At 41.1% G+C, this 26,624-nt stretch overlaps 1 protein-coding gene across 2 annotated transcripts in view; it reads right to left on the bottom strand.

The window, feature by feature from the left end:
* Nucleotides 1-26,386, bottom strand: part of LOC308326394 (uncharacterized protein) — a 32,590-nt gene extending 6,204 nt beyond the window's left edge. Inside the window, exons 1-46 of one of the 2 annotated variants that reach the window (XM_080779239.1) lie at nt 26,311-26,386; nt 24,452-24,503; nt 24,141-24,170; nt 23,850-23,918; nt 22,377-22,430; nt 21,528-21,596; nt 21,186-21,215; nt 20,559-20,624; nt 20,379-20,450; nt 20,044-20,121; nt 19,313-19,369; nt 18,429-18,518; nt 18,110-18,184; nt 17,934-17,969; nt 17,394-17,462; nt 17,228-17,290; nt 16,248-16,316; nt 16,079-16,141; nt 15,472-15,543; nt 14,413-14,475; nt 13,580-13,651; nt 12,979-13,047; nt 12,505-12,573; nt 12,062-12,130; nt 11,870-11,941; nt 11,029-11,094; nt 10,557-10,628; nt 10,395-10,460; nt 9,098-9,169; nt 8,930-8,995; nt 8,627-8,698; nt 8,329-8,394; nt 7,946-8,014; nt 7,763-7,834; nt 7,560-7,625; nt 6,756-6,812; nt 6,538-6,603; nt 5,394-5,462; nt 5,193-5,270; nt 5,026-5,097; nt 2,733-2,795; nt 2,549-2,620; nt 2,160-2,219; nt 1,926-2,000; nt 1,082-1,138; nt 116-178 (exon numbers count right to left, since the gene is read on the bottom strand). In XM_080779239.1, coding sequence (XP_080635365.1) covers nt 116-178; nt 1,082-1,138; nt 1,926-2,000; nt 2,160-2,219; nt 2,549-2,620; nt 2,733-2,795; nt 5,026-5,097; nt 5,193-5,270; nt 5,394-5,462; nt 6,538-6,603; nt 6,756-6,812; nt 7,560-7,625; nt 7,763-7,834; nt 7,946-8,014; nt 8,329-8,394; nt 8,627-8,698; nt 8,930-8,995; nt 9,098-9,169; nt 10,395-10,460; nt 10,557-10,628; nt 11,029-11,094; nt 11,870-11,941; nt 12,062-12,130; nt 12,505-12,573; nt 12,979-13,047; nt 13,580-13,651; nt 14,413-14,475; nt 15,472-15,543; nt 16,079-16,141; nt 16,248-16,316; nt 17,228-17,290; nt 17,394-17,462; nt 17,934-17,969; nt 18,110-18,184; nt 18,429-18,518; nt 19,313-19,369; nt 20,044-20,121; nt 20,379-20,450; nt 20,559-20,624; nt 21,186-21,215; nt 21,528-21,596; nt 22,377-22,430; nt 23,850-23,918; nt 24,141-24,170; nt 24,452-24,502 — 2,946 coding nt within the window. In that variant the 5' untranslated portion in view covers nt 24,503; nt 26,311-26,386. Of the gene's footprint in view, nt 1-115; nt 179-1,081; nt 1,139-1,925; nt 2,001-2,159; nt 2,220-2,548; nt 2,621-2,732; nt 2,796-5,025; nt 5,098-5,192; nt 5,271-5,393; nt 5,463-6,537; nt 6,604-6,755; nt 6,831-7,559; nt 7,626-7,762; nt 7,835-7,945; nt 8,015-8,328; nt 8,395-8,626; nt 8,699-8,929; nt 8,996-9,097; nt 9,170-10,394; nt 10,461-10,556; nt 10,629-11,028; nt 11,095-11,869; nt 11,942-12,061; nt 12,131-12,504; nt 12,574-12,978; nt 13,048-13,579; nt 13,652-14,412; nt 14,476-15,471; nt 15,544-16,078; nt 16,142-16,247; nt 16,317-17,227; nt 17,291-17,393; nt 17,463-17,933; nt 17,970-18,109; nt 18,185-18,428; nt 18,519-19,312; nt 19,370-20,043; nt 20,122-20,378; nt 20,451-20,558; nt 20,625-21,185; nt 21,216-21,527; nt 21,597-22,376; nt 22,431-23,849; nt 23,919-24,140; nt 24,171-24,451; nt 24,504-26,310 lie in introns of both variants that reach the window. The other variant, XM_080779240.1, reaches the window with a different exon arrangement.
* Between the last annotated feature and the right edge of the window lie 238 nt (nt 26,387-26,624).

The following is a 26,624-nucleotide window of genomic DNA, read 5'->3' as shown; positions in this document are numbered from 1 at the left end:
AATATTGCAGCGCTGGTCTGGAATCAGTTCCCAGCATATTCTTCTATCTTATGTCAACCTTCCTAATAAACCAAAACAATGCTGTACATAAAGAATACAGTATCTTCTTGCTGACCTGCACTGGAGGCAGTTCTTGCAACTCCACAGATTCTTGGAGGATAGGCATCTGGTCAGAACTCTATGGGAGGAACAGGGAGACATCATGTAAGGAGACATTGCATAATAGTATCCACTATATAGTTAACCATGCACTGCAGTGAGAAACATAAATGAAAGGAGGACCTACCGTCCTGTCATTATGGGAAAAACGATTTTCAATACAATTTAATCATTTTTAGAAACAGCGAAAACAGCAGATATAGCACGAGGCGTTGTGAACTTGAAGATCTGCTATTTTTGGCTAAAGTTCTGCTCAGAATAGGATGAAAGTGGATAATGTAAAGAAGAAGAAAGAAAAATGTTTTGACGGTCCCCCTGTAGTAACTCTGAGGACCCCCCAGGCTCCCAGGGGTCCCAGACACCCTGTTTAAGACCCCTGCTGTACAGAAATACAGTAGTATTCCTCCTCCGCGTCAACAGTGCCCATACCCGAAGGCGGGGTTTTTGTGTTTTTGGCCTTTCTGTGTGGATTTTGCATGTTCTCCCCGTGTCCCCTAGGGTAGGTACCCTCACAAAAAACATGCAGTAATCCTGGTCACTAAACTGCCTCGCCCTGGCCAGCCGGGGCGCCTGATGGAGGGGAAAAGAACTGATTGGAATAACGTGTTCCTTCCATGCGCCACGTCCAACCAGGGAAACCCCCCCTGTCAGGTGTAAAGGAGCAACTTGGACACTCAGGCATGAATGAAAGCATGAGTTCAAGTCCGTTGCTCTCCCCTTGTCCCCCATATATGGGGACTAGGTTGGTGGAGGGTGTGTAGAGCCCAGGATCACATTAGATGATTGACACAGGGGTGAAAAATGGGTTACAAAATCGTGGGATAAAAAATATTTATAATATATATTAAAAATATATATTAAAAAAAGAAATACAGTAGTAATAACTGGTTCATTTTGAGGCACAGTAAAGAAGTAACAATACCTGGTTCATTCTGGGGATTATTCTGGGAAGAGTCGTCTTGACTCGGAATGACACCACCTGAAGTAGAGGGGGAACAAAATGCATTCCTCAAGACAGAACAACAGGGTAAATGTCTCCGACTCGGTCGGCACAATCACCATGATTGTTATTCACAGTTTTATTCACACGAGTATCATCCACACATGAGACATTAACCACAGATGTGACATTATGTTAGTAGCTTTACGTTTTTCACAGGAGTTTTTCTGTGTGTGTGTGTGTGTGTGTGTGACAGTGATGTTAGATGATGAAACATTGAGTCGGGTTCATTCCAGAGACAGCGTTTCACTCACTTTGTTTCCACAATAACATAGCCATGCACCAACCCGGTCATCGGGAGCAGTTAGGAGTTCAGTATCATGCCTAAGGACACTTTGACCCAGAGCCAGGAGGAGTTTGAGCTGTACCTCATGAGCTACTGGGACCAGACTATGGAGGGTTCACCATGTGTCTATACGAAACAGGCCCCCAGAACAGGCCCCGGCCAGCGGCTGGCCAACGCTGAAGCTGCCGAGAGAAAGCTGGAACTGCAGGGCGTTCAGGGACGTTCATGGAGGTGGACGGACATTCAGTGACGTCATGGGCATAACGTGCATCAACCCTGACCTCAGACTTGAGACCACTCTCAACATCTGCTTGCTCGAGGCATAGAGTTATAAGTGTACTTCTGGGTGCTTCAAACACACTGAGCAACTTCCATTGAAATGAATAGCTGGTGGTGGGGCAGTTCCCTCTAGATATATTTTATAACTATATGGAGTTTGTGGAGGGTTCATTCATGTGTCTATGTATTATGTAAACTCACTCGTCTCTTTCTCTTGACGGTCCTTCTTCGTCTCAGCTGACTGCCGCCCTCTGGTGGCTGAACGTCCTCACTGTCCTGAGAAGGAGAAGGCTTTGGGTGGTTAATCAGATTATAATCATTTAATCAATTGTACAAATTCTATTGGAATTTGTTGTTATAAATGAATGTGCTTCTCTGTGAACGTACATACATGAAGTCACATGTAACAGGGGTTTACCACTGCTAGGGGCTTACCTGCGTCTCTGGCACTTTGGGTGTCCTCCTGAAAATTCCACCAAGACCCCCCTTTTTCTCCTTAAAAAAGCAAAAATGCCATGACATTATTAGAAAGAAAAGAAAATCACACTCAAGTGAGGGGCGCTTTTATCGTCATAAATCACATATATGTTAATTAAATTCTTTCAAATTTGATACACAGACACGCAAAGCGTCACTCAATCACACTTGTGTGAAGTGAGGGGTGCTCTTATCATCATCCTACATCATCACATTCCGTGCTCAGTCAAGCAAATCATTGCATTCCGTGCTACAAACACACACATAAAGCTGTGCATAGGAGGGGCTAGCACCCCTAAAAAACAAGCATAATTACTGTGCAGTAGGCTACAGAGCACAGGACTCACTTTGGTGGTGGTTGGAGCTTCAGCCAGACTATCATTGCTTGCAGACAATTCGCCTTGTGTGGAGAGATTGCCCTTCAACAACAAAACAAAAGAAAGAATTAAGATGGGTGGAACAGATTTAAAGTGAATTAATCCAAACATCCTAAATTGTAACTCATTTAAATAAATCAGCTACTAGACTCACCTTGGGGTCTTCTGTTAGGCTCTCACAGCTGGCTGACAGTTTCTTTGCGTCACTGAGAGGGTCCTATGGTGACAGAGGAACTAAATATTAGCCCCTGAATGTGGCCAAATACAAAAACATGGAGTACCAGATGGACAGGCTTTGCCAACTTTACAAATTAATTAATCTTGGACTTCATCTATGCCCTTTCACTTAAAAAGGTTAGGGTTAGTGTCTTAGTGATCTTTTTGTGTCAAAATAAAACATATTCATTGCTATAGACTAGTGTCTGGTCAATAACAGGAGTCTCCCAATCTCTCCAGCTCTTTGATAAACAGAAGATACAGTTTGAGGTGGGTTGCAGATTTTCAAACAATAAGGAGATAGTACGCAGATGAGCTTAAATTTTAGAGTGTTTTCCGATTCCAATCTGGAATTTATTTCCATCATCACTTCCCTTTAAAGGAGAACTGACACGCCCCTCGGGAGCTAATAACTGCTATCAAACAATGCTATCATGATTCTGACGTCAGAGTGGCGAAAGCTTTCCCCAACGACTTCTATGCGGGCTCGCCGGGCTTGGTGGCCGTGGTAGCATAGCAACTTATGCTACTATTTTGGTGTCACATTTAGCTTGAATACTGGGTGAAAGTCTCATTCAAAAAATTAATTTTTCGCAACATTGTTCAGGTGAACTGTGTGTTTATGCTTGTTCATTGTAATAATCAATATCGCTATGATTATTTTATTTATCGCCGCGTCGCTCCGCATGACAACATACAGTCTAGCCCGTCTCAGATGCAGGCTGCACACACACGGACGGACGGACGTATAGTCTCTGGTCAGGTCCCCGCATTGAACTGGGCATGTGTGTACACACACGGCTATAGTGCATGACAGCGGGGAAGAGAGCTACAGACGCCCGAGGCAGATTCCGTGCCATTGCGTGTGTGTGTGTGTGTGTGCGTAGACGGGCTAGACTGTATGTTGTCATGCGGAGCGACGCGGCGATAAATAAAATAATCATAGCGATATTGATTATTACAATGAACAAGCATAAACACACAGTTCACCTGAACAATGTTGCGAAAAATTAATTTTTTGAATGAGACTTTCACCCAGTATTCAAGCTAAATGTGACACCAAAATAGTAGCATAAGTTGCTATGCTGTGTGTGTACACACATGCCCAGTCCCCCGTAGAGGCTCATGATCTCGTCCGCAAGACTATGCCTCGGCATAGCGATATTTATTATTACAATGAATACAAACATAAACACACTATAGTTCACTTGAACAATGTTGTGGTAACTAACTACGGTATTACAGAGTGAGAGCGAGGGTGTACATGTCAGCCTGCGGCTGAGAGGGGAAAAGAACAGTAGTCGCGCTGCTCTCACAGCGGCCAGACAACAGCAGACCGTCCGTAGTCGCGACTGTCGCGCTGCGGGGCTGAGAGGTCTCAGAGCGGGCAGACAGGGGTGTTGGCGACCGGGGGAACATGGGACTCCAGTCCAAAATTTGCGCTTGTGCTGCAGTTCCCCTAAAAAACCCCACGCCAACCTCAATTGCATTCAAACTAAGCATTTCTGGCGAAAAAATAATTTTTTTCAATTACATTTATAGCCAATATGACGCTAAATGTACCGTCAAAAACGCTAGCCTGACCTATAGCCACTTGTTGCTAGCGCCGTAGCCCCGTTTCAAACTGTTTCAAACTGTTTTCAGTCAGACCACGTGATGTGCTGTACCACCCATATTAATTTCGGGGCATGTCAGCGGACCTTTAACTTGTTTATGCTGTTGATTGGATAGAATTGGCAACCTGTTGAAAATGCATTTTCCATTTATTAAAGAGCTGGACAGACATGGGAGACCCCTCTCACTGAACAAACACTATATAGCAATGATTACTATCAGAATATAATAGTATAAAATGCATGTTAATGGATTATGTCATATTTGCCAAATACATAGTTTGACAGATTGTTTTGATGTATCTCTCCAGGACCAGGATCCTAGCTATGATTACCATGGAAATATAGAGCTATTTATCAAAGAAAATAAATACATCACTTACACCAACCATACACATAAATATAATGTACATTTATTCTATACTGTAATCAAGAGTGCCTTGCAAATCATTTCTTAAATAAATGTCTCAAAGACTGGGTCACTGACCCAGATCTTGCAACTAAAAAGACCTGTGAGCTCTCGTTCAAAAACACAGACCCTTAGACATTAATATAAGCATAATAAATACACAGAATAGCCACACGAAAAAACTTTAGTTCATGTAAATAAATAAATACCTTTGCAGCAGCAGAGCGTGGAGCTGGTTTGGGAGACCTTTTGAACATTCCTGCCAAGCCTCCCGTTTTCTCCTTGAGATGAGAAACACATGAGGACCGTTAACCCATTAGCCATGACTAAATTAGAGACGTTTCCAAAAACTGACATCATTCAGGATTCAACAGACCTTTGTTGCGTCAGCGTCCAACAGATTTTCACGGCTGCCAGATATTGATAACTTCTCGTCGGTGTCTGTGCTTGACTCCTGAAAGTCACGCAACAGATTGAACAGGACACAACAAATCACAAGACCGTAACAGCAACAGTCAATTGATCATACACTGTATATAGTTTTTGTGTAAATCTCCAGTACAAATCATGCAGGTACCTCTTCTGTTTTTGCACCTTCTTCTGGTTTCTGTGCCTTTTTAAACATCCCACTGAAAATACCTTTTTCCTAAAGAAAAAAGATCACACCAGTGTGAAGTGAGAGGCGCTCATCATCATCGTACATCATCATCAAGAATGGTGGTCCTTTATTAGTTAAGCGTTCCCACAGACATCTGATTGGTTAGCCGATATGCTCGTCTACATATGACCTTCATTGTCAATGGTGTTTAATGTTTTGATGTTTACGTAAATTTACATTATATTTGGCGGAAATTTGACCTACCGGTAATTTCTTCTTTCATTGTCAATGGCAAATATTGAGATGTGTGAGGACAAAATCTGTATAGGAGGGGCTAGCGCCCCTCAAATATATGAAGCATTATAGCAAATAATAGAAACTCAAATAACACAGTAAATCTCAATCAATGTAATATCACGGTATTTGAAAGTAGCCTGATTATAAGGGCCAATCTGGGACTTTTTTTTTTTTTTTTTTTTTTATAAGATATTTTTTTGTGGCTAACGCCTTTTATTGGTTTTTTGAAGGGACAGACAGTGTAGGCTGACAGGAAACGGGAGAGAGATGGGGGAAGACATGCAGTAAACTTTACTGCATGTCTTCCCCCATCTCTCTCCGAGCCCGAGTTCGACTCCTGAGCCCGACACAGCCTTTACTGAGTAAAGGCTGTGTCGGGCTCGGGAGTCGAACCCGCGGCACACTGCGACTGGATTACCAGTCGGGTGCCCAGACGGTTACGCCACCGCCTGGACCGGATTGAACTTTCTTACCAGACATAAATCATGAATATTTAAAAAGAAAATCACACCCGTGTGAAGTGAGGGGGGCTCACATCTTCATACATGATCTAATGAACTGAATGTATGTGATTGGTTGGTTAAATTGATTTAGGGGACATTTGACCTAATTTCTACTTTCATTGTCAATGGCAAACATTGAGAGTGACGTGTGGGGACAAAAGCTGTATATAGGATGGGCTAGCACCCCTCAAAAATTAAATTAAATAAAAAACATTGCCACAGAAGATACTGAAAATACAGTTTAGTTTTTTGTATAATTGAACGGGCCTTTATTTGATAATATTACATTTCTTGTTGAATACCAAAAGCACTCTCCAACCCACCTTAGTGTTGCCGTTTTCAGACAGACTGTCATTGCTAGCGAGGAGTTCTTTCTGGGAATCGCCGTCCTGAAACCAAACAGCAAAGTCAAGATAAGGTCATCAGTCACCCATAGATAGATAACCTGTAATCTATAAATATGATTATTGTCTTAAATAATCTTTCCTGGTTGAAAGGACATTGATAAAGATAACTGCCCAGTGGAAGCAGAATCTCTCACCTCTGCAGACGCTTTAGGTGCCTTTTTGCGATGTCCACTAAACAGCCCTCCTTTCTCCTGATCAGGAAAGATAATCTGAATTGACTTTTTGTTGTTTTTAATGCGATTATTTAAAAACAGGCCCCCACTCGTGAGTCTATGGACTTTTAATGTTTGCTTTAAGCCAGACCTGGGCATTGTGTGGCCCGCGGGCCAGATACGGCCCGCTGGCTGATTCTGACCGGAAAGATTACCGAAGAATTACTTGATAATTAGAAAATAAAACTTACTTTCATTACCATATGGGTGGACTAAAACCACATTGCTTTTATTTTGATGTATTCTCACACTGCACGCAATCTGCACATCAACTGTGCACGTGAATTGCGTGTGATTGAGAACCTGTCTTCCTTCCTTATATGCGAAAATGTTGGCTTTTTGGATTTATTGGTGACAACAGCGTCAGTGAATGCAAATAGCCATGAAGCCCAGCCCACCCAGTGACGTGTGACAGCCACAGTGGGCTTCACACAAATGTGTTTTATTTTCTTTTGAAATCAAGACCCCTGGAGTCCCGCTAGTCTCGCAAACCTGCACTGATCACTGATCAGCGCCAAATGGAGGCCAAGAACCGGAAATGGAGTACTGATGTGACATCATAACACTGATGCCAAATGACATCTGAGATCCACAAGGAAGCCACGCCACGATTAGACCCCATCATGTTGAATTATTTAGCAGTAAAAACGTCAACTTCAGTGTTTGACAGAATACTTCCATAATGACTGCAGTCACAGAGTGGCAGTGAACCGGTACTGTACTGACCTCGTCAAACAGGTTGTCGATGCTGGAGGACCTTTTGAATATGCCAGCTATGCCTCCTTTCTTCTCCTAAAAGACACGTCATCAGTGTCAATGAACTTAACACCCTCAGACATGCATAATTGACAAGGTAACAAGACAAGAGGTAGCAGAGTGAGCGCACGCGAGAGAGAGAGAGACACACAGAGAGAGAATGGTTTCAGTACCTTGGGGCCAGTGGATTCCGAGAGACTTTCACAGCTAGCGGATAACTTCTTGTCAGTGTCCATATTCTCTTCCTGAATTCAAATCAACGGTTCATTTAAGTACCGACATCAGACCCGCTCCCCATTAGAGAACTTGTATATTATGGTTTTTAACCGAAACATCCAATCAATCAAATAACCAACCTCGACCGCTGTGGTGTCCTCTGGTGGTTTCTGAGCCTTCTTGAACATGCCACTGAAAATGTTTTTCTCCTGAGAAAGAAAAAATATAATACTGTTGAAATAATGTGACACGTGTATAGGTGTAATCTGGAATTTTCATGTTAAGTGAGAGAGAGAGAGAGAGAGAGAGAGAGAGAGAGAGAGAGAGAGAGAGAGAGAGAGAGAGAGAGAAGACAACCAAGGGCAGAGAAAAAGGAGTAAGGTGCAAAACAAGACAAGTCCAAGAAGCACTATGGTCTGTCCATTGCTTGAAAGTAAATATGCTTCTTTAAACTCACGGTAAACACTTATTTTTAAGCCATTATATGTCAAGACAAACACATTGCATGCATTCTAGGACTCACCTTAGTGGCAGAATTCTCTGATAGGTTGTCGTTGCTGGACGACAGCTCTTTCAGTTCATCTTTGTCCTGAAACACAAGGATGTCAAATCTTTGACTTATGCGATTTTGTGCACTTTTATTTGTGTTTTTGTTATGTTATGTAAAGCACTTTGGTCAACTCTGTTGTTCTTAAATGTGCTCTCTAAATAATGTTGGATTGGATTGGATGTCAGGCAAAAGACTGGTAGAGCCTGGAACGCCTGAAAAACAAGCACCATCTACAGTTTCTACACGTTCACAGATGCAATACATAACACACCTGTGTATCAGTTCTGTCTGCGGATTGTTTAGGAGTCTTTTTGAGAATCCCACTGAACAGGCCACCTTTCTCCTGACAAGAAAGACATGTTAAGTCCTACAGTAGTATACCTCACACACGACAAATCACACAAATTGCCAATCTACAAGCTCACACTTGAAGAACACGCTTCGCCATGCAACATGTTGTGAGCTTGCAGATCAGCTAGTTTCGCCATTTAAATATGTCTTGTAAAATACATGTATATAAATATAATATGCCCAAAATAGAGACGCCAAGTTGAAAGTGATGAATGACACTGACCTTGCCACTGGTCTCTGATAGACTGTCACTGCTGGCTGAGAGCTCACTGTGCAGGGACTGTTTATCCTGCAAAACAATCATGAGTTTAAAGATCGTTATTCTCTGTTCCGTTTTAAATCAGCTATAATAACACATGTCGCAGGAAGATTGCTGTGATTTTATTTTTACCTCTTCAGCAGAAGCTGCATCTGCAGGTTTGGGAGACTTTTTGAACATTCCACTGAATATGCCTCCTTTCTCCTGAAACACATGACAAGGAGCCCGTTTTGAAAGCCCTGATTTCATTCTTGAACAGCTTTGTAAGGATAACATGAGCTCTTCTCCGCCTAGCTCTGATGCGTTTCATTTAGAGCTATGTTACTCTCAACTTCCGCCGCTCGCATGAATGCAGACCAGCCTCTCCTCTTTAGCGTAAATAAAAATAATGTTTTTGCTACTCACCAAAACAAAGGCGAGTTGTGTCATTAGAAAGCCTACTTTCCTTAGTCCTTAGGGCTGTGATAAAGACAGACTGCTTTCTCACTTTTCCTCTTGAGCCGCACATGTTCAATTGTATTTAATTTTCATTTTCTGTTTATCATAACCTAATTTCATACTCAACATCCCAACATGTCAGTATTGCAATATATTCTCCTTAACCCGTTATTATTCTCCATATTTTCTGTCAGAGTCAATGGTCATTAATCAAACACTGTTTGCTAACTATGCCGGCTAAGTTAGCAATCAGTTGATCTTGACTAGTTCTACAGTTTGATGCATATATTCATTCATTTCATTTCATAAATGGGACAGAGGCAATTGATTGGTCAAACATACTTTTATTCCTTTCAAAGTCAAACAGTTTAAGTATCATCGATTACTATTGTCAAACACACACTACTCACACCATCCTCATTTCCTGGTCAAAATTATTTTTGACTGCTCCTTTTATAGGTGGAGGATTCAAATTGGGTTGCACCATTTTACAGGGGTGCATGTGTCTGGCAATGCATACTATTTAGTATGATTGCAAAGAGACGGGTTGTTTAAAACCTGGGTTGTTAATTACTTTATGATTGACAATGATTCTGTAAAGGTTGGGAAATGTGTTCACTAGATTTGTAAGTGAATACTTTGGGGAAACCTGTCTCTAGACTGTTGGTTCGGGCCACTAGACAGAGGCCTGGGTTTGAATGGAGGTAGTCAGAAGCTCTGCCCTATAGGACAGTGTTAGGACTTGTAATGTCCAGACTGGGTGCTTGAATTGAAGCATATAATGTAAGTTTGTTATTTTCATTTTGGGAAGTTACATTTATTATTAATTTATTTTGAACATTATTTTGGGAACTAATTTTTTGAAGAAAATAATGTTTTGGCAACAATTGATGATTTTTGGTGTGTGTGTGTGTGTGTGTGTGTGTGTGTCAACTTCTTTAGGAGTATGCTCGCAAATTAAGTTTTGCTCTAACAAGTGGGACAAACTGACCTTGGCACTGGTCTCTGATAGACTGTCACTGCTGGCTGACAGCTCATTGTGCAGCGACTGCTTGTCCTGCATAAAAACAATCACGAGTTTAATGATCATTATTCTCTGTTCCGTTTTAAATGAGCTAATAACATGTTTCAGGATGATTTCTGTGATTTATACCTCTTCAGTGGGAGCTTCGTCTCCAGGTTTGGGAGACTTTTTGAACATTCCACTGAATATGCCTCCTTTCTCCTGAAACACATAATGAGAAAGCCAGTCAGATTTCATTCTTGATTTTGTTAGGGGCGACCAGGGGTATCAGGGGTAGAGTGGGCGAGTGGGAACTGGAAGGTTCCCAGTTCGATCCCGGGCTCCCCCAGATTTGGTGTCAAAGTGTCCTTGAGCAAGACACCGCTAATTGCTCCTGATGAGCAAGTTGGTGCCTTGCATGGTTTCTTCCGCCATTGGTGTATGAATGTGTGTGTGAATGGGTGAATGTAATGTGCCCACTATATAAATGCACCATTTGTAAATCAAATTGTCAACTGCTGAAAATACCACTTTACTATAATTCAACTGAGTTATGATTAATATCTCTACTGATTGTAGTGACAGACACGTTATTGAAGCACATCACAAATAAAGCACTCACCTTGGCACGGCTCTCTGATAGACTGTCATTGCTGGCTGAGAGCTCATTATGCAGCGACTGTTTGTCCTAGAGAGCAACACGACAGTGAGAGAAAAATAACTTTGTATATTAGAAATACCAATCAACTGCACAAATGCAGTTCCTCTGTTTTATTGATTTTATTTGTCCTCAATTCCACATGTGTACTGTGGTCCTAGCCTGGAAACCAGACGAATCTGCCAGTGCAAAAAAAGATTAAAAGAATCGGCCAAGAATATTATACATATTTATGTGACTAGGAAAGGTTAAAAAAGGACACCTTTTCCCAGTAATGCCCTGAAGCTCCAAACTCATACAGCTCTTATTTCTACTTGTGCACTGCCTAATATAATGAGTCATAGTCATGATGTTATTGTCCCAAGAGTGGAGAGCTGCACTTCAACCACATTCCCTTTCAGTCACAACTAACTACACAGTGAGACTTTGAGTGATAAAGGAACTTAATTGAACAAATAAAGCATTATTCTAACCAATCTCTATGGTAGAGGTAACTGGCAGAGATTGGAGGTCCCAACTCTAGGCCCAGGTGTCTGGTAGGACTCCTTGACAAATTAGTAGCAGCTGCCTGAAGCTCATCAGCTCAATATCTACCCCAATCAAAGAGGGGCTGCCTCTTTGATGAGTGGTACACCCAGGCTTTAATACCTGGTAGGACATAAACCTGTAGCTATAGTTTAAATATTTTTGTGTAAAAACTGACTGTCCATTTTCATACATTTTGCTGTGAACTTTAGGGCTTAAATGATGTGAATAACTTCAAATAAAAATAGGATAAGTGATAAATTGAGACCATAATCCTCACCTCCTCAGTTGGAGGACCTTCTGCCTGCTTGGATTGTTTCTTGAACATTCCACCGAAGGGCCGTCCTTTCTCCTGGAACACACAAGAACATTTGTTACGTTTGAAGAAGGCACTGTTTGGTCAAATAAAAACTGATGTTGCAGGTAGTTTCCTCATAGTGGCAGTGTGTGTGATTATAACGAAGCAGATCACCTTGGCAGTGGCTTTCTCAGACAGACTGTCATTGGAGGCTGAGAGTTCTTTCTGGGCAGCAAGATTGTCCTGGAGCAGTAAAATAGTATGGATACTTATTGTTAATTGTATGCACAGAATGAGGTGTGTGTAAGGTCATTTTAACTTTTGCACCTTACAGTAAAGAAAAACGCGGTTTTGAACTTTCAAGTGGAGTTCATTGTGGTACCTTCTTCTACACAGCAAAATCCAAACTGTAAGTTAATTACAGCAACAACTTAATAAATCTAGCATAAATCAGCGGAGGTACTTCTGTGACCTACTGGCAGTCAGTGTCTGATCAGTGCAGCGGTTTGTGGGATTAGCGGACGCCGGACTGATCCTCTTACAGATAGCTAGACATCCGCAAAGTCACGCCTTAAAAAAGAACCACACAAACAAACAGAGGTTCCTCGCTGACTCACCTGCACCTCTCCTTGTGCTTTAGGAGTCTTTTTGAGGAGTCCGCTGAACACCCCTCCCTTCTCTTTCTCCTAGAGACGGAACAAAGCACCATAGTTTCAGAACATGAAAGCTGGAGAATCAGCTTTAGGAGTCTTTTTGAGGAGTCCGCTGAACACCCCTCCCTTCTCTTTCTCCTAGAGACGGAACAAAGCACCATAGTTTCAGAACATGAAAGCTGGAGAATCAGCTTTAGGAGTCTTTTTGAGGAGTCCGCTGAACAGCCCTCCCTTCTCTTTCTCCCAGAGACAGAAAATAGCACTATAGTCTCAGAACATGAAAGCTGGAGAATCAACATTAATTAATTACTTTCCACCGCCACAGGGGAAACACCCACGGGAGGATCTCTTCCCATATTTGTCATGGTGACTCATTGTTTGTCTCAATATGTGAATTGTCATAGTTGTTGTGCAGGTGTGTACATTTAAGAGACTTACCTTTGCACTGTTGCTCTCTGAAAGGCTGTCATTACTGGCAGATAGTTCACTGTGTAGCGACTGCTTGTCCTGTAATAAAAGTGTTGTCTTAGAACCTACAGAAACATTATGAAACACTACTCAAGACTGAATTGCAATGATGTCTTTCAGTTAAGGTACAGTACACACTACACGGTAAAAAACATTAACCTAATTAAAAGTACATTTTTAAACCTTTTTTTTTAACATCGGATGAAATAGTTAATTCAATTCAATTAATTCAGTTTTATTTGCTCACATTTATTTCAACCCTATCAACCCAAAAATCTCAGAGTATCAAACAAAGTTTTTAAAGTTAGTGTCTCTCTCTTCAATAGTCTGTCACAACAATACATCAAACAAAAGGCAGTCTTGACTCAGGGACACCTCGACACTGGGCATCAGTGTCGTCACTGGTCAAACCAGCAACATTCTGATTCCCATTAGGCCTCTCTACCGTCTCCATCCACTCGTCTACGGCCGTTAGATTCATCAACAACATCATTCACTGCTGAATCTAAGGCAGGAGAGCTGAGAGAGAATGTACTGTAAAACATAAACGGAGGTATGGTAGGTGCATTACCTCATCTGATAGAGGGTCCTCAGAGGGTTTAGGAGATTTACGGAACATCCCAGCGAACACGCCTCCTTTCTCCTGGTACATACACACACAGTGGTGGAAAAAGTATCAAAAGTCTGGCAATCAAAATGAACATGAGTAAAAGTGGAAAAGTATTGGCATCAAAATATACTTAAAGTACCAAAAGTAAAAGTACAATTTATGCAGGATATGCTGTTTCACAAGGTATCAAGTATAAAATGTATTAAAATCTTCCTATTAATTTTAGCCTTGGACGTGTTTTACCTGCACGTCTTTTCTAATCCCCCGTGGGGGGCCTTTAGGTCCTTTTTTGGCCTTTCCTTCTTCAGCGATCTCCTTGCGTTTCGCGCATGCGCACTACTGTTTACTTCCTTGTTTACGGGACGACAAAAGTGGCTCATAACTCTAAATCTACGGCACTCTCCATGTTTTTGACCAAAGCGTCGATGTTCTGTGATTATTTCGGACTTCAGCATGCATCTCGTTTGGAATATAAACGCTTATAGAGAGAGTTTAGATGTGACAGCGCGACGTACTAATGGAAGATTATGTCTCCCGGTTTTGGGGGGTTAATGGAAGGCGGGGCTTTTCACAGTAAAATCTGTCTCATCTGCTGGGCACGCTTTACTCAGTGCCACTTGAAAGAGAAAGGTTTGGGCAGGTTTTGTATTTTTATTTAATTATTTGTTCTTTTGAGTTTTCACTCAAGGTCAAGGTCACCTGGAAATCACAGGAGTTCCATTTTATTATGTGATTATACCGTCGCTGCTGAAGATATTTGCATCAATATTCCACATACAGACAAAGCAGCTCACCTTGGTTTTAGACAGACTGTCGTTGCTGGCTGACAGTTCATTATGAACAGACCGTGTCTCCTCCTGGAACAGGAAGTTGTTACATTAGTAACAAAGGACGACAGTAAATCACAGTAAATAAGGCAGATGACGAGATGTTATCCTGCATGGTGAAGCTGCAGGTTGTAGTCATCTACTCTGTAGTTGCGTGTGTGTGTTAAGCCCGAACCACACCAAAGGGTCGAGACGGTTTTAGCGTTGTCCCAGCGGTGTGATGTCCTGTTGCACGTTGACGTGCGTCGTTCCTAGTGATTCAACGCATGGAATCCAATCTAATGGCCCAAACCACACCAAAGGGTCACCATGCAACTCCTTGCAAACGTTTAGACACAAGGAGTTGCATGGTGACCTAGCTCTGGTCCATAGCCTTCTACTGCTTCGATTCTGCCCTGCAGTGTAACACACTGCTGTATTATCGGGCCGCAAACATTTAGCAAAAAATGGCAGATCTACAAGCTCACAACGTGCTTGTAGATCAGCCATATGTCTAGTAACAACATATATCTGCATAGTACAGTATAAGCATTTATCTATCTAATAAAATACATAACAAGAAGTGACACAAGGGAAAGAGGAGCGCTAGAGGATGAGGTGAAGTTTGAAGAGGTGAGTTTTCAGACTGCAGCCGGAAATGGGGAGTGAATCTACAGTCCTGCCTTGGGTGTCGTAAGAAAGGGAGGGGACAGACGTCCTGTGTCAGCTGATCTAAGCGTGCTTGCAGGGTGTGGTGGTGGATCATGCTCTGGAGGCTGAACTTGATTATTGTTTCCCATGCAGGAAGCCCAAGTTTGAATAAAGGTGGTTGATTCCACATGCTGAATTTATGCTATGCATAGTTACTGTAATTATGTTTCCTACATCTCTAAGGGAAACTGGATGGAAAAGCTGAATGGTTTCTAGACTTTGAAATTGTATTGTCCAATGTGGCAAAACCTACATTTTTCAGAAAAGCATGTATAAAATGTATTGTACAACAATGTAACCCATTTGACATTTCCATCAGTCAGAAACAACAATCACCGCTTCTGTTGCAGCTGCTTCTGATGTTTTGGGAGACTTCTTGAACATTCCACCGAATTTACTTCCTTTCACCTGAAACACAATGAAGAGTTTACACACGCACACGCGCACACACACACACACACACACACACACACACACACACACACACACACACAGGAAGTTGACATAGGAAGTAGTAATGTTTTCAATTAGACTGCCCAGAATAACATGTTGCAGTTAGAAGATAAGATTCAATCATTGCCACGAGTTAGCAGTTAGCACATAAGATGTCATCAACTCAATGCCACGAGCATACAGTTTGAATATACAGTGATACATTGAATAGAAGATTAAATCATACAGACTGTATAGCCTCGATACCCAGGCTTTCATTTAGTCTGCGTGAGAGCTAACTCACTTACAGTTTACTCTAGAGGGTTGAAGTGGTTGAAAGAGAAAGGTTTGGGCAGGTTTTGTATTTCTATTTAATTATTTGTTCTTTTCAAGTTTCCACTCAAGGTCAAGGCCAACTGGAAATCACAGGAGTTCCATTTTATTATGTGATTATACCGTCGCTGCTGAAGATATTTGCATCAATATTCCACATACAGACAAAGCAGCTCACCTTGGTTTTAGACAGACTGTCATTGCTGGCTGACAGTTCACTATGAACAGACCGTGTTTCCTCCTGGAACAGGAAGTTGTTACATTAGTGAAATGGAAAAAGGACGACAGTAAATCTTCATATGGTTTCAGTAGAAGGAAACTATAGATGCCCAGTAAAGTCACCTCACCGGTTCACCAGCCTCATCTTTAGGTTTGTGAGACTTTTTAAGGATTCCAGAGAAGAAACTGCCTTTCTCCTGCAGGAAGACAAAAAAGAAAAAAGAAAACAGGTTTAAGGTGAACTTCGATCTCTGTGGAGGGTTAACTGTGCAGGAGTGGATAGAGAAATGTCTCCGGGGGAAAAGTCCACCTTAAAAGGAAGACACACAAAGCTGCTGAAAGATGATACTGATAAACTTTGGGGGGGGGGGGGGGGGGGAATGATATTCTAGTACCAGGAAAGGGTGTGGTTTTAAATCTTCAAACCAGGTTTCTAACACCAGTAACAGGACAAGGACAAGCTTGCCGAAAGCATTAAACATAAATGTTGCATAGCAACCATCTTGTTGGTGCAGGCAGTCATGGAATATTTGCATGTGGAAATTATTCTTGTAAAATGAAATTGTTATTAAAAACGTGTGCTGTTTCTATAGTTGTCATGTTGCTGTTATTTGGTGACCATTTTATAAGAGCCTATGTCAATACTCAGCTCACTCTCTTTACGTCAGGCCGAAACAATTCCCCTTAGGTGTAATATAGGGCTACTATAATGACAATATGCCATGGCCTGGAGAGTAGGGCTGTCATCATTACAACATTTAGTTGACGATTAATTGTCATACAAATACTTTTGATTAATAATTGAATTGTGTATATGGCATTGAACATTGGAACATATGAATACAAATGTAATTTCTGTTTGCCTTTTAGGCAAAAAAAATAGCTTGTAGATAGATTTGCTATTTGAAAACGTCTGACTTTTTTTCAACATGGAATCGTTTATGCTAAATAATTGCAATCATCTTAAATAGTTGCGATTAGATGATTATGTAATAATTGTGAAAGGTCTACACTACAGTGGAGAGTTGTTTAATTATATTATTACAGCTTTAGATATTTGCATTAATATGCCACATATTGCACATAAATTATAGACAAAGCAGCTCACCTTGGTTTCAGACAGACTATCGTTGCTGGCTGACAGTTCACTGTGAACAGACCGTGTCTCCTCCTACAGGGAGGCAGTTACATTAGTGAAATGGAAACAGTAAATCTTCATGTCATTTCAGTAGAAGGAAAGAACTATACTGTAGATACCAAGTAAAGTCACTCACCTGTTCACGAGCCTCATCTTTAGGTTTGTGAGATTTTTTAAGGATTCCAGAGAAGAAGCTGCCCTTCTCCTGCAGAAAAAAATGTCAATAGTTTTTTTTGGGGGGGGGGGCAAAATCGGTGAATTTGCATATTATTTTCTTTAAATATTCCCCCCCAAAAAAGATAAATTAAGTTGTGAACTTCTCCTTTGGTCCACCATGCCTAAGACATGTGATTATGGTCCAGTGAAGATAAATATTTAAAAGTCCATTGTGGGTGTATGGGATTTTTTCTCTATCACACTATCATTAAACACCTGCCTACCTTCTATGATGTCACTAAGCATCATGAAGGTACCGAAAGACCTGACATCAGCAACATTATGACAATTGCAAAAATATAATCGTCCAGGTGATAATCACCCGTGTTTAGTGTTTTACTATTACATTTTACTATTGAGTATTACTTTATTTATTATGTATTGGTGATTATTTGACAAATGATTTGGTATATTAAATAGAAGCCAGTGAAAGCTGATATGCATGGGAACGTTCACATGCCTTCTCCTCTGTGTCCTCAGACTCCTCTGTGCTGACCTGACGATAAACAGCAAAACAATGACATCAGCCTAGAATAGAATGTTTCCTCAACCGTGGAGGAAGTAAACAGACATACAGACTCACAAGACTGATGAATAAAGAGCCAACGTTCAGACAATTAAGCAGGTTGTCTTTACCGTCAGCGTAGGAGGAGATGTGACGTCCTCTTTGGCCGTTTTCCTGAATATCCCAGACATAAGACCTCCTTTGTCCTAAAGGAGTGTGAGAGCATTTGATGTAATAAAATGTCATACACGATCCCTTTGTTCTGTGTCTGAACTTCTCTGAAGTTTGGTTGTCTTATGTTTCACTTAGTATACTGAGTGACAGTGGAGATCTAACTGTACAAGTTGTCAAAACATGTGTGCACCAAGTCAAATTCCTGTGCATGTTTTTGCACTTGACAATTATAGTGGATATGGTGAGCATTTTGCCATGATCCTGACAAACCCATACTTTGGCCTCTGAGTGTTTGTCCTGTTTGCCGCTTTCAGGTGCCTCTTCTGTTCCCGAGTCTGTTTTTTCAGGGCTGGGCTCTCCGTTTACCTTGGACAGGTCAGAAGATATTTCAGTCCCAGATATTAATATGATCACATTTATCCCGACAAGAGCTACACTCACTGAGCATAGAAGATATTAGAAACACCGTTTCAATGTGTTGAAAGCTCCACTTTACAAAATAAGTCAAGGTGAACTGTACAGATCCCCAGGGGCAAACTTAATTTTTGGATTGTGCCAAGGCTTGAAAATCCTTATTTATACCTTTGGCATCGACTTGCAGTCCAGGTCCTTAAAACCCATTCTGGGCGGGAACCTCTTTTGGAGTTTTAAACATTATGTTATAATTTAGCTATTGAAAAATAGCAGACCTACAAGTTCATAGCGCGCCACGAGTGGCACGCTACGAGCTTGTAGGTCTGCTATTGTTTAAATGAATAAGGTTGAAAAACGTTCTGCTTGACTCACAGCGTCCATCATGGAAAGAACAAGGGTTTCTTACACTTTTTACACTACAATGACAATTTTGTATTTTGCCGTTAATCCCAGTTCCATCACATCTAAATTGAATTTCGAAATAGTTACTTTCACAAGCACCACACCTCAAGCAGTAATATTTTCTTTTAAACCGTAGTCCCATTTTAACCACTTTAACCATGGCGTCCTGAATTTTGGGCCATCATTTTCTTTCAAAGATAATAAAAATAGTCAGTCTACAAGGTCACATTATGTTATGCTTGTCACACGAGTACATTATGGTAAAGTGGTTAAGAACAAATGTTATCATTATTGCCAAACACAGCACCACAACAGCCAGACCGTCACCACCAATAGCATCACACCTGCGCTGGTACCTTTGGTCTGAAGGGCAGGCCTTTCAGAACTCCCCTCAGTGAACCCTGATAATAACCACAGTCACATTCAGAGACTGAATGGAACACACATGTACGTACGTATGTGTGTGTGTGTGTGTGTGTGTGTGTGTGTGTGTGTGTGTGTGTGTGTGTGTGTGTGTGTGTGTGTGTGTGTGTGTGTGCGTGCGTGCGTGCGTGCGTGCGTGCGTGCGTATGTATGTATGTACCGGTATGTACCTGTATGTATGTATGTATGTAAGGGGTGTAACGATATAGTAACTGCATCAAAATATCGATTTTAATATCAAGAATCGAAGTATATCGAAATGCAAACAGCAACATTGACTTTGTATCATATCGTATCGTTTTGCAATTAAAATAATTGGTATCGAATAGTTTCACAATGCAAATAATCGATTGTATCAATACTAAGTACTTGTGCGTTGTATTTAGCAATTTTAAGAAGAAAGAATCAGACCAGTCTGAAGTGAGTGGTTGCACCACTCAAAAAGATAAAGAGGGGTTTAATGTACACCTGGTCTATCGATAAATGTGTATTCTCTGTGTTCATGTCAAGGTACGGGTTTGTCTATTATGGTTTGTCTATTATGTGTAAGTATAATATCTATGTATTTGCCAGAGAATCACTGTTTTCTTATTTATATTCATACATTTTCCATTAAAAGAACACACACACACACACACACACACACACACACCTGCATGCTACCAGGAGCCCGTTTCACAGCGGCTTCCTCGGGTGTTTCATTTTGGTCACAGTCTTCCGTTAGGTAACTCTGAGAGAGATAGTGGAGGAGCAGAACAACAAATAATTGGATTATTGATCATACTCAGATACATCAGATTGTATTGATCATACAATCTGATGAATGCCCTAACAGTATTTAATAATCTGAATATGATAGAACATAAAATAATTTAATGGGAAAAAAAATCAGATTATAGGGGTAATAACAGCATAATTACTTAACATCAAATAATGTAATTACTGAACAATCCTGCACATAATGTATGAAGAAAAAACACTACTTACAGCAAAGGTGGGCTTCCTTTCTTTTTGGCTCTTCCTAAACATTCCAACAGGGGGCAGGGCCCCTTGATTTGCCTGAAAAGAAGCAGTGAAGATAAGTGATAAGAAATGGGAGAGATGACTGAGAAAAGAACAAGACTCACAAAGCTGATCAGAGATGGAAATCCAGCAGCCATTAAGTACCTGCTGGATGTCGGCTTCTTTCTTGGGAGACTTGGAGGCCTCTGATTTGCCCGTCTCTCTGGAGCCCTAGTGATAAGAAGACCTGGTTGACTTGTGTCTCTTTTTCACTAAAACTACAACAGTGCATGGTTCTGAATCTCAACCTTTTCTGGATCAGGGCCACTGTGTTCGCGGCCCACCCATATGAACACAGATGGCTGGGACATATTCAGAGCCTGTTCATTTTAGTGATCAATCAATTGTATATTTATATTTTTCGGTACCACAAAAAAATATATTATCATCAAAATCGTAGTGTTTTCTCAATCTTGCAATATCTTCACGGCCCAGGCCAGTGGTCCCAAGGCCCACAGGTTGAGCATTGCTGGACCACAAGAACTAAGTGAGCGATGCCACACCGTGTAAAAGGTTTCGCAGGGTTTGGATTTGTTTCCATATGCTACTTTTCAAATGTTTTCTAAAAAAGTACTTCCCTGGTTCTGGTTATGATGGAAACTTGAAACAAACAAAAACACATCACAGAACTTCATTGCTATGAAAGGTTCTGGGTTACCCTTCCTGGTCAAAAAGGGCCGTTTGATATTTTGTCAGAAATGGCAGAGAATAGAGAAAGGGTGCGTTTCATACCTGCATGTGCTCGGCTTGTGCTCTCATTAGCTGATGGGTTGAGAGTCAGGCAACATTATTAGAATGTGGAAGAAATATGAAACCTTGAGTATTACAGACAGACTCTTTACAGTAAACTGTGGTACTACATGTTACGATCCGGTTACTTCAAGTCCAGTTAGGGTGCATGTTTAGTATTCAGTAAAAGAAAAATGAAGAAAATACATGCACTTTCCAGTTTCCTCTCAATCATATTAAGTGATAATAGATTTAGTAATGGTGTAGAAATTAAAGAAGTGTTCTTTGAGTTGTTAAGAAGAGTGGAATTAGTGAGAGCTTTAGGTAGGGTGTATTAATGTGTACCTTTTCAGTGGATCTGGGCGGTTTGGATGGTTTCACATTGGGCCCGGCGCGGGTCAGGTTGCCATTGACCTGGTAGAGCAGACAGAAGCTATCAGACACCCTTTTATTTCCAGCAGAACATCCATGCGCACACAGTACAATCACACACACACACACACACACACACACCCTCGCCGTTTCTCGATTGTGCCGTTTCTCGATTGTGCCGTTTCTCGCACTCTCTCGATTGAGCCGTTTCTCGCACTCTCTCGATTGTGCCGTTTTCTCGATTGTGCCGTTTCTCGCACACACTAAACACACACACACACACACACACACACACTAAACACAGACACACTAAACACACACACACACTAAACACAGACACACTAAACACAGACACACTAAACACACACACACTAAACACAGACACACTAAACACACACACACACACTAAACACAGACACACTAAACACACACACACTAAACACAGACACACTAAACACAGACACACTAAACACACACACACACTAAACACAGACACACTTAACACACACACACTAAACACAGACACACTAAACACAGACACACTAAACACACACACACACACACACACACACACTAAACACAAAGCACAGGCTCAGTTTAAGTCTCATACTTTTGATCACATACCCCCCCCCCCACGCCCCCGTCTGGGCACCTAGGCTGGGTAATCCAGCAGTGTGTCGGGGGTTTGACGACCTTTGCTGCATGTCACTCCCCATTTATTGTCAGCCAACTCTAAAATCTATCAATAAAGACAGAAAAAGCCCCCAAAAATAACGTAGGAAAAGAATGCCATCAAAATAACGGTCTCTTTTAAATGCATGCCTCATTCTGTTCAAATGCAGCCCTCCTGGTGCGGTACTGTGTGTTGCTCAGCTCCTGGGGAGAAAACACAAAGTTCAAGGGAAAAGTTACGTCTCTTACTCTTAACCCATAAAAACCATGAAAGCATCTTTGTCATTTTAGATTTGAGCTAAAAGGCATAATTTATCCTATTTTATACTTAAAAATAAAATTTGTAAGAATTTTAGAGATTGCACTTTGCAATGAGTGAGTGAGTAGGGCGGATACCACTGTTCTGTGCATTCAGCGAGCGGTCACCGCCGCGGAGCGAGTGTGGTTAACAGAGGGAAATGTGCTCTGAGGCTGAGCCCGCAAAGTGCAATAAATGCGATGCCATAGTTTCCTGCAAAGGTTGTTGCACCAGTTGCACGTCCACATTGAGGAAACATCTCAAAATCAATACACCTACACGAATAACGTTAGAAATGTAAAACTACTAACTTCTACAGAGCTTTTTATTAGGCTTATTGTACAGCTGTTGTTAATGGTGTTCATTTAGAACGCCAATGACTCGACGTCTTTCTGTCTGAATCACGTTAACTATAGAGCCATGAATTAAATAAAAATCTATTTGTCTGCACTTATTTTTTACAACTTATAAGCAACTCAACTGCTTTTGATTTGGCTCTAAATTAATCGCTGTTGAGAGCCCAGCCTTTAGGTGCATATATACCTCTTAGGAACCGGAACCGTTAAGAGGAATGCGGTAAGGATCCGGAACCGTTCAAATCCTAACAAATCCCAACCCTAGTTGCAACTGAATTAATTGATTGCCCGAGTCCTGTGGTGGGAGTTCTGCTCTGGTTTTGGTGAGTATTAAGTAGTTTCCGGTTATTTTGTGGGGGGCACTGGTGCCACGCATTAAAAGTAAATGAATCCACAAAACACATGTGATAGAGGGGTCAAAAATGAACGAAAGTTGCACTATATGGTAGAAATAGGTCAACAATACAACACTATATGGTAGAAATAGGTCAACAATACAAATGACACTAGTTTTGTGAATTAATGTGCTCCCTGTGCCCCCCAGAAAATGACCAGAACTACAAAACCAGAGCAGAACTCCCACCACGGGACTCAGGCAGTTGCAACCACTATATTCAACCTTGGCCAAAGCATAACAGCATATCAGTCTGAGTGAAGTGAAGATAGATACCGGTAGACTCACTCACAACGATAAATAAGTAAGTAGCCTTGTTGGGAATGGGAACCAACGCTTTCAACAGGTCAGGACTCCGAGGCCTATCTCCTGTTCCCTTAGTGTGAAGCAGCTTGATGTACAAGACAATACGTACTCTCCCTGAACATGGTGCTATAGTACTGTAAATCACAGGGATTTACCCCCAAGCCAACCCTTGATACCGAGTGGGGCCTATTATTTACTATGTATAAATGCAGAACGTGAACTGGTCCTTGACGTACATCATGGAGAGCACATTGAGAAGTTGTATTTACATAATCTGTAGGTCGTGTAGGCAACACTGGAGTTGCTTTGTGTCTTCTCTCAGGGTTATTGCCATTTATCTGCAAATACAGAGTTATTTGGAATAATGATTATGGAGCCCAATGATTGTTCTATCTATACCAATGAATTGAGGTCTCAATTATATGTTGCAGGATTTGTATTTACAAACAAACAAAAGTACGTTATTTCTTTGCAGACGTTAGTTAACATAACCACAACAGGCAAAAACATGATCTATCACAAGGGCAAAGGCTCTTAATCAATAGATGGTATTACGGTACCTCAGGTGTAGGCTTTGGAGGTGACTTGGGCTATGGGGATCAAATGAGAATATAACATAATATAGAGAGATAGGCCATATACAGTTCATATACAACAGACAATACAATAATACATTTTCAACTCTATGATTTTTCAAATGCATTAATACAATGTAATATATTCCCAAACTGTATCTTAGTAGCCTGGCTAGTGGCTAATAAGCCAGATGCAAATCTGTCTTGGCAAAAAAAAGCATTGCCTGCGGCGGACGACAGTAGGATATTAGTCTGGCTTGGCTATATCTTTAGTACTGTACAGTATGTAGTCTCACCTGGTTGGTTGTTCTTTTTTTGGCTTGTGGCTTCACCAGACCCTGCTCCATCCTTCACACAACACATAAAGAGAGCATTTTAATAATTTAGGACTGAGGCCATTTCTAAAAAACAAACTAAGTTTCTGAAAAACTTCAGATATTTATTCAAAATTTACAAACATGTTCCTATACAGTACATAGCAACAAGAACCCCAAAAGGGGTTCCCGTCTTGAAATAAAAACACAAAAAGGGATTCCCGTCCTGAATGGTAAGTCTGACCAGTTCAAAGGCTGGGGCGGCTTTATCAACTCACATCTGGTTTTTGATTGATTGATTGATTTATTGATCGATTGATTGATTGAATCTTTTATTTCACAGTATGCAGAATAGGTACATTTCAGACGAAAGCACAAGTCAATACAAAAACTGTTACTTTGTGGACGAACCGTGATTAAGTATTACACTTGTTTACAACAGGGTCCACATTTTTCAATACATCAGAACATTTTAGAAACAAATATACAGGAAATCATCATAAAGACAGTAAAAAAGGTTAAAAAAAATGTACAGAATGGGGAGAAAGGGGTGGGGGGAGCCAGACTCAATTTTACAGGGGCCAGTTTAGAATTTCAGAGAGCGGTTTTGAAGGAGTTAAGGGATTCACATGTCTGAATGGCTGTTGGTAGGGCGTTACACATTTTAGTGGCATAGGAACAAAATGTATTTAATCCCTTGTTTGAGCCGTATCTGGGTTGCGCGTGGTTTGTTGATCTCCCTCCGAGTGTGGACTTTGTTGACATTAAGGAAGTATTTAGACAGCTACATGGGTATCTTGGTGGTGTAGCAAATCTTGTAGCCCACCAGACCCATTGCAAATTGCAATACTGTACTCTGTCGTCAACCCTAAGCCATTCCAGCCTATCAAAATGGGCAGGGGTGAGGTGGGTTCGGGGAGTGAGGCCAAGTAGCCTGACCAGTTTGTTTTGGGATGTCTGGAGCCTCTGTGTGATGTTCTGGCTGGGTTTACATGTTTTAAATGTCTTAAATCCCTGGATGTGCTGAAAACCACTGTCTGGTACAGTCAGTGAATGAACAATCTGACAGCCTATCGTCAGTTCAACAGTCTGTCTCGAGAGACTAGTGAATAGTGTTGGGCAATATTACTTACATTTTAAAATAAAAACAAAAAAAGTAATAGCCTATGTGCTATTTTTACAAAGTAAATACGTATAACATTACTGTTTTGGCAGAGTAATACTTACACTACTGTTATATTACAGTAGCCTAATATATTACTAGTAAGGCTACTATAGTTACTGCCCAACACTGCTAGTGGATGAATAGGTATAAGCAGTCTCGTATTCAATGAATAATAGTTGATGTCTCAGGCCAGTGCTCGTGTCCTAGGGTGCACTATCAGCACAGTACCCACTGGATGAATATGGAGATTATTTGTAAACTCAGTATGGGTTGCAAATTGTTCTTAATATAAGTCCATGCAATGAAGGAAAATAACAAGTTGGCCTGGTTAATGTTGACTGATCCTATTCACTCTCATTTACGCTTTTGTTTACTTTTTGTAATTATGTTTATAACTGAAATAGCCTACATCTCTATAGTAAGGAGCCCCTGCAATGGCCTATAAAGTGCAATAGAAGTTTCTCTGATCGTTTTGCAGAATGATTCTGAGATATAAAACAAAAACGACCACTGTCTGTCGAGTGTCGAACACAGCTGTAGCTTATCTGCACAGTGAAGAGTAAAGACATATCGGTAACAATGAGTAAACAACTCAATCAAATTTAAGACAGACAGGGTGACAGAACACAGAGACAGCTTTTTAGAATACAAAATTGACAGTGAGTGACTTTCCTACCCAGTAAAGTGAGATATATTATTCCATTATTTTCGTAAACACGTACAGCTCTGACTGCATGCTATCCTGTCCTCCGCTACAACAACGCTCTCAAGTCACAACATTCCCAGGAGTTCTAAGCCCCGCCCGCCTGGCATGCAAGCAGCAGCGCACATCTGCAATGTGAACCAACCATAGACCCAACCCTATTCATCTCTCTACCTAACCAAAACCTAAACACACCCTGCTGCGAGCTTATAAACTTAACTGACACATGATCTTCTTACCTGCTCTGAAGGCTGAGCCCACAGAAGTTTAAATACACCCGACTCCCG

The sequence above is a fragment of the Protomyctophum bolini genome, assembly GCF_963924005.1.
Source record: "Protomyctophum bolini genome assembly, chromosome: 12".
Lineage (NCBI taxonomy): Eukaryota > Metazoa > Chordata > Actinopteri > Myctophiformes > Myctophidae > Protomyctophum > Protomyctophum bolini.
This window is presented reverse-complemented; position numbering and strand designations above follow the sequence as displayed.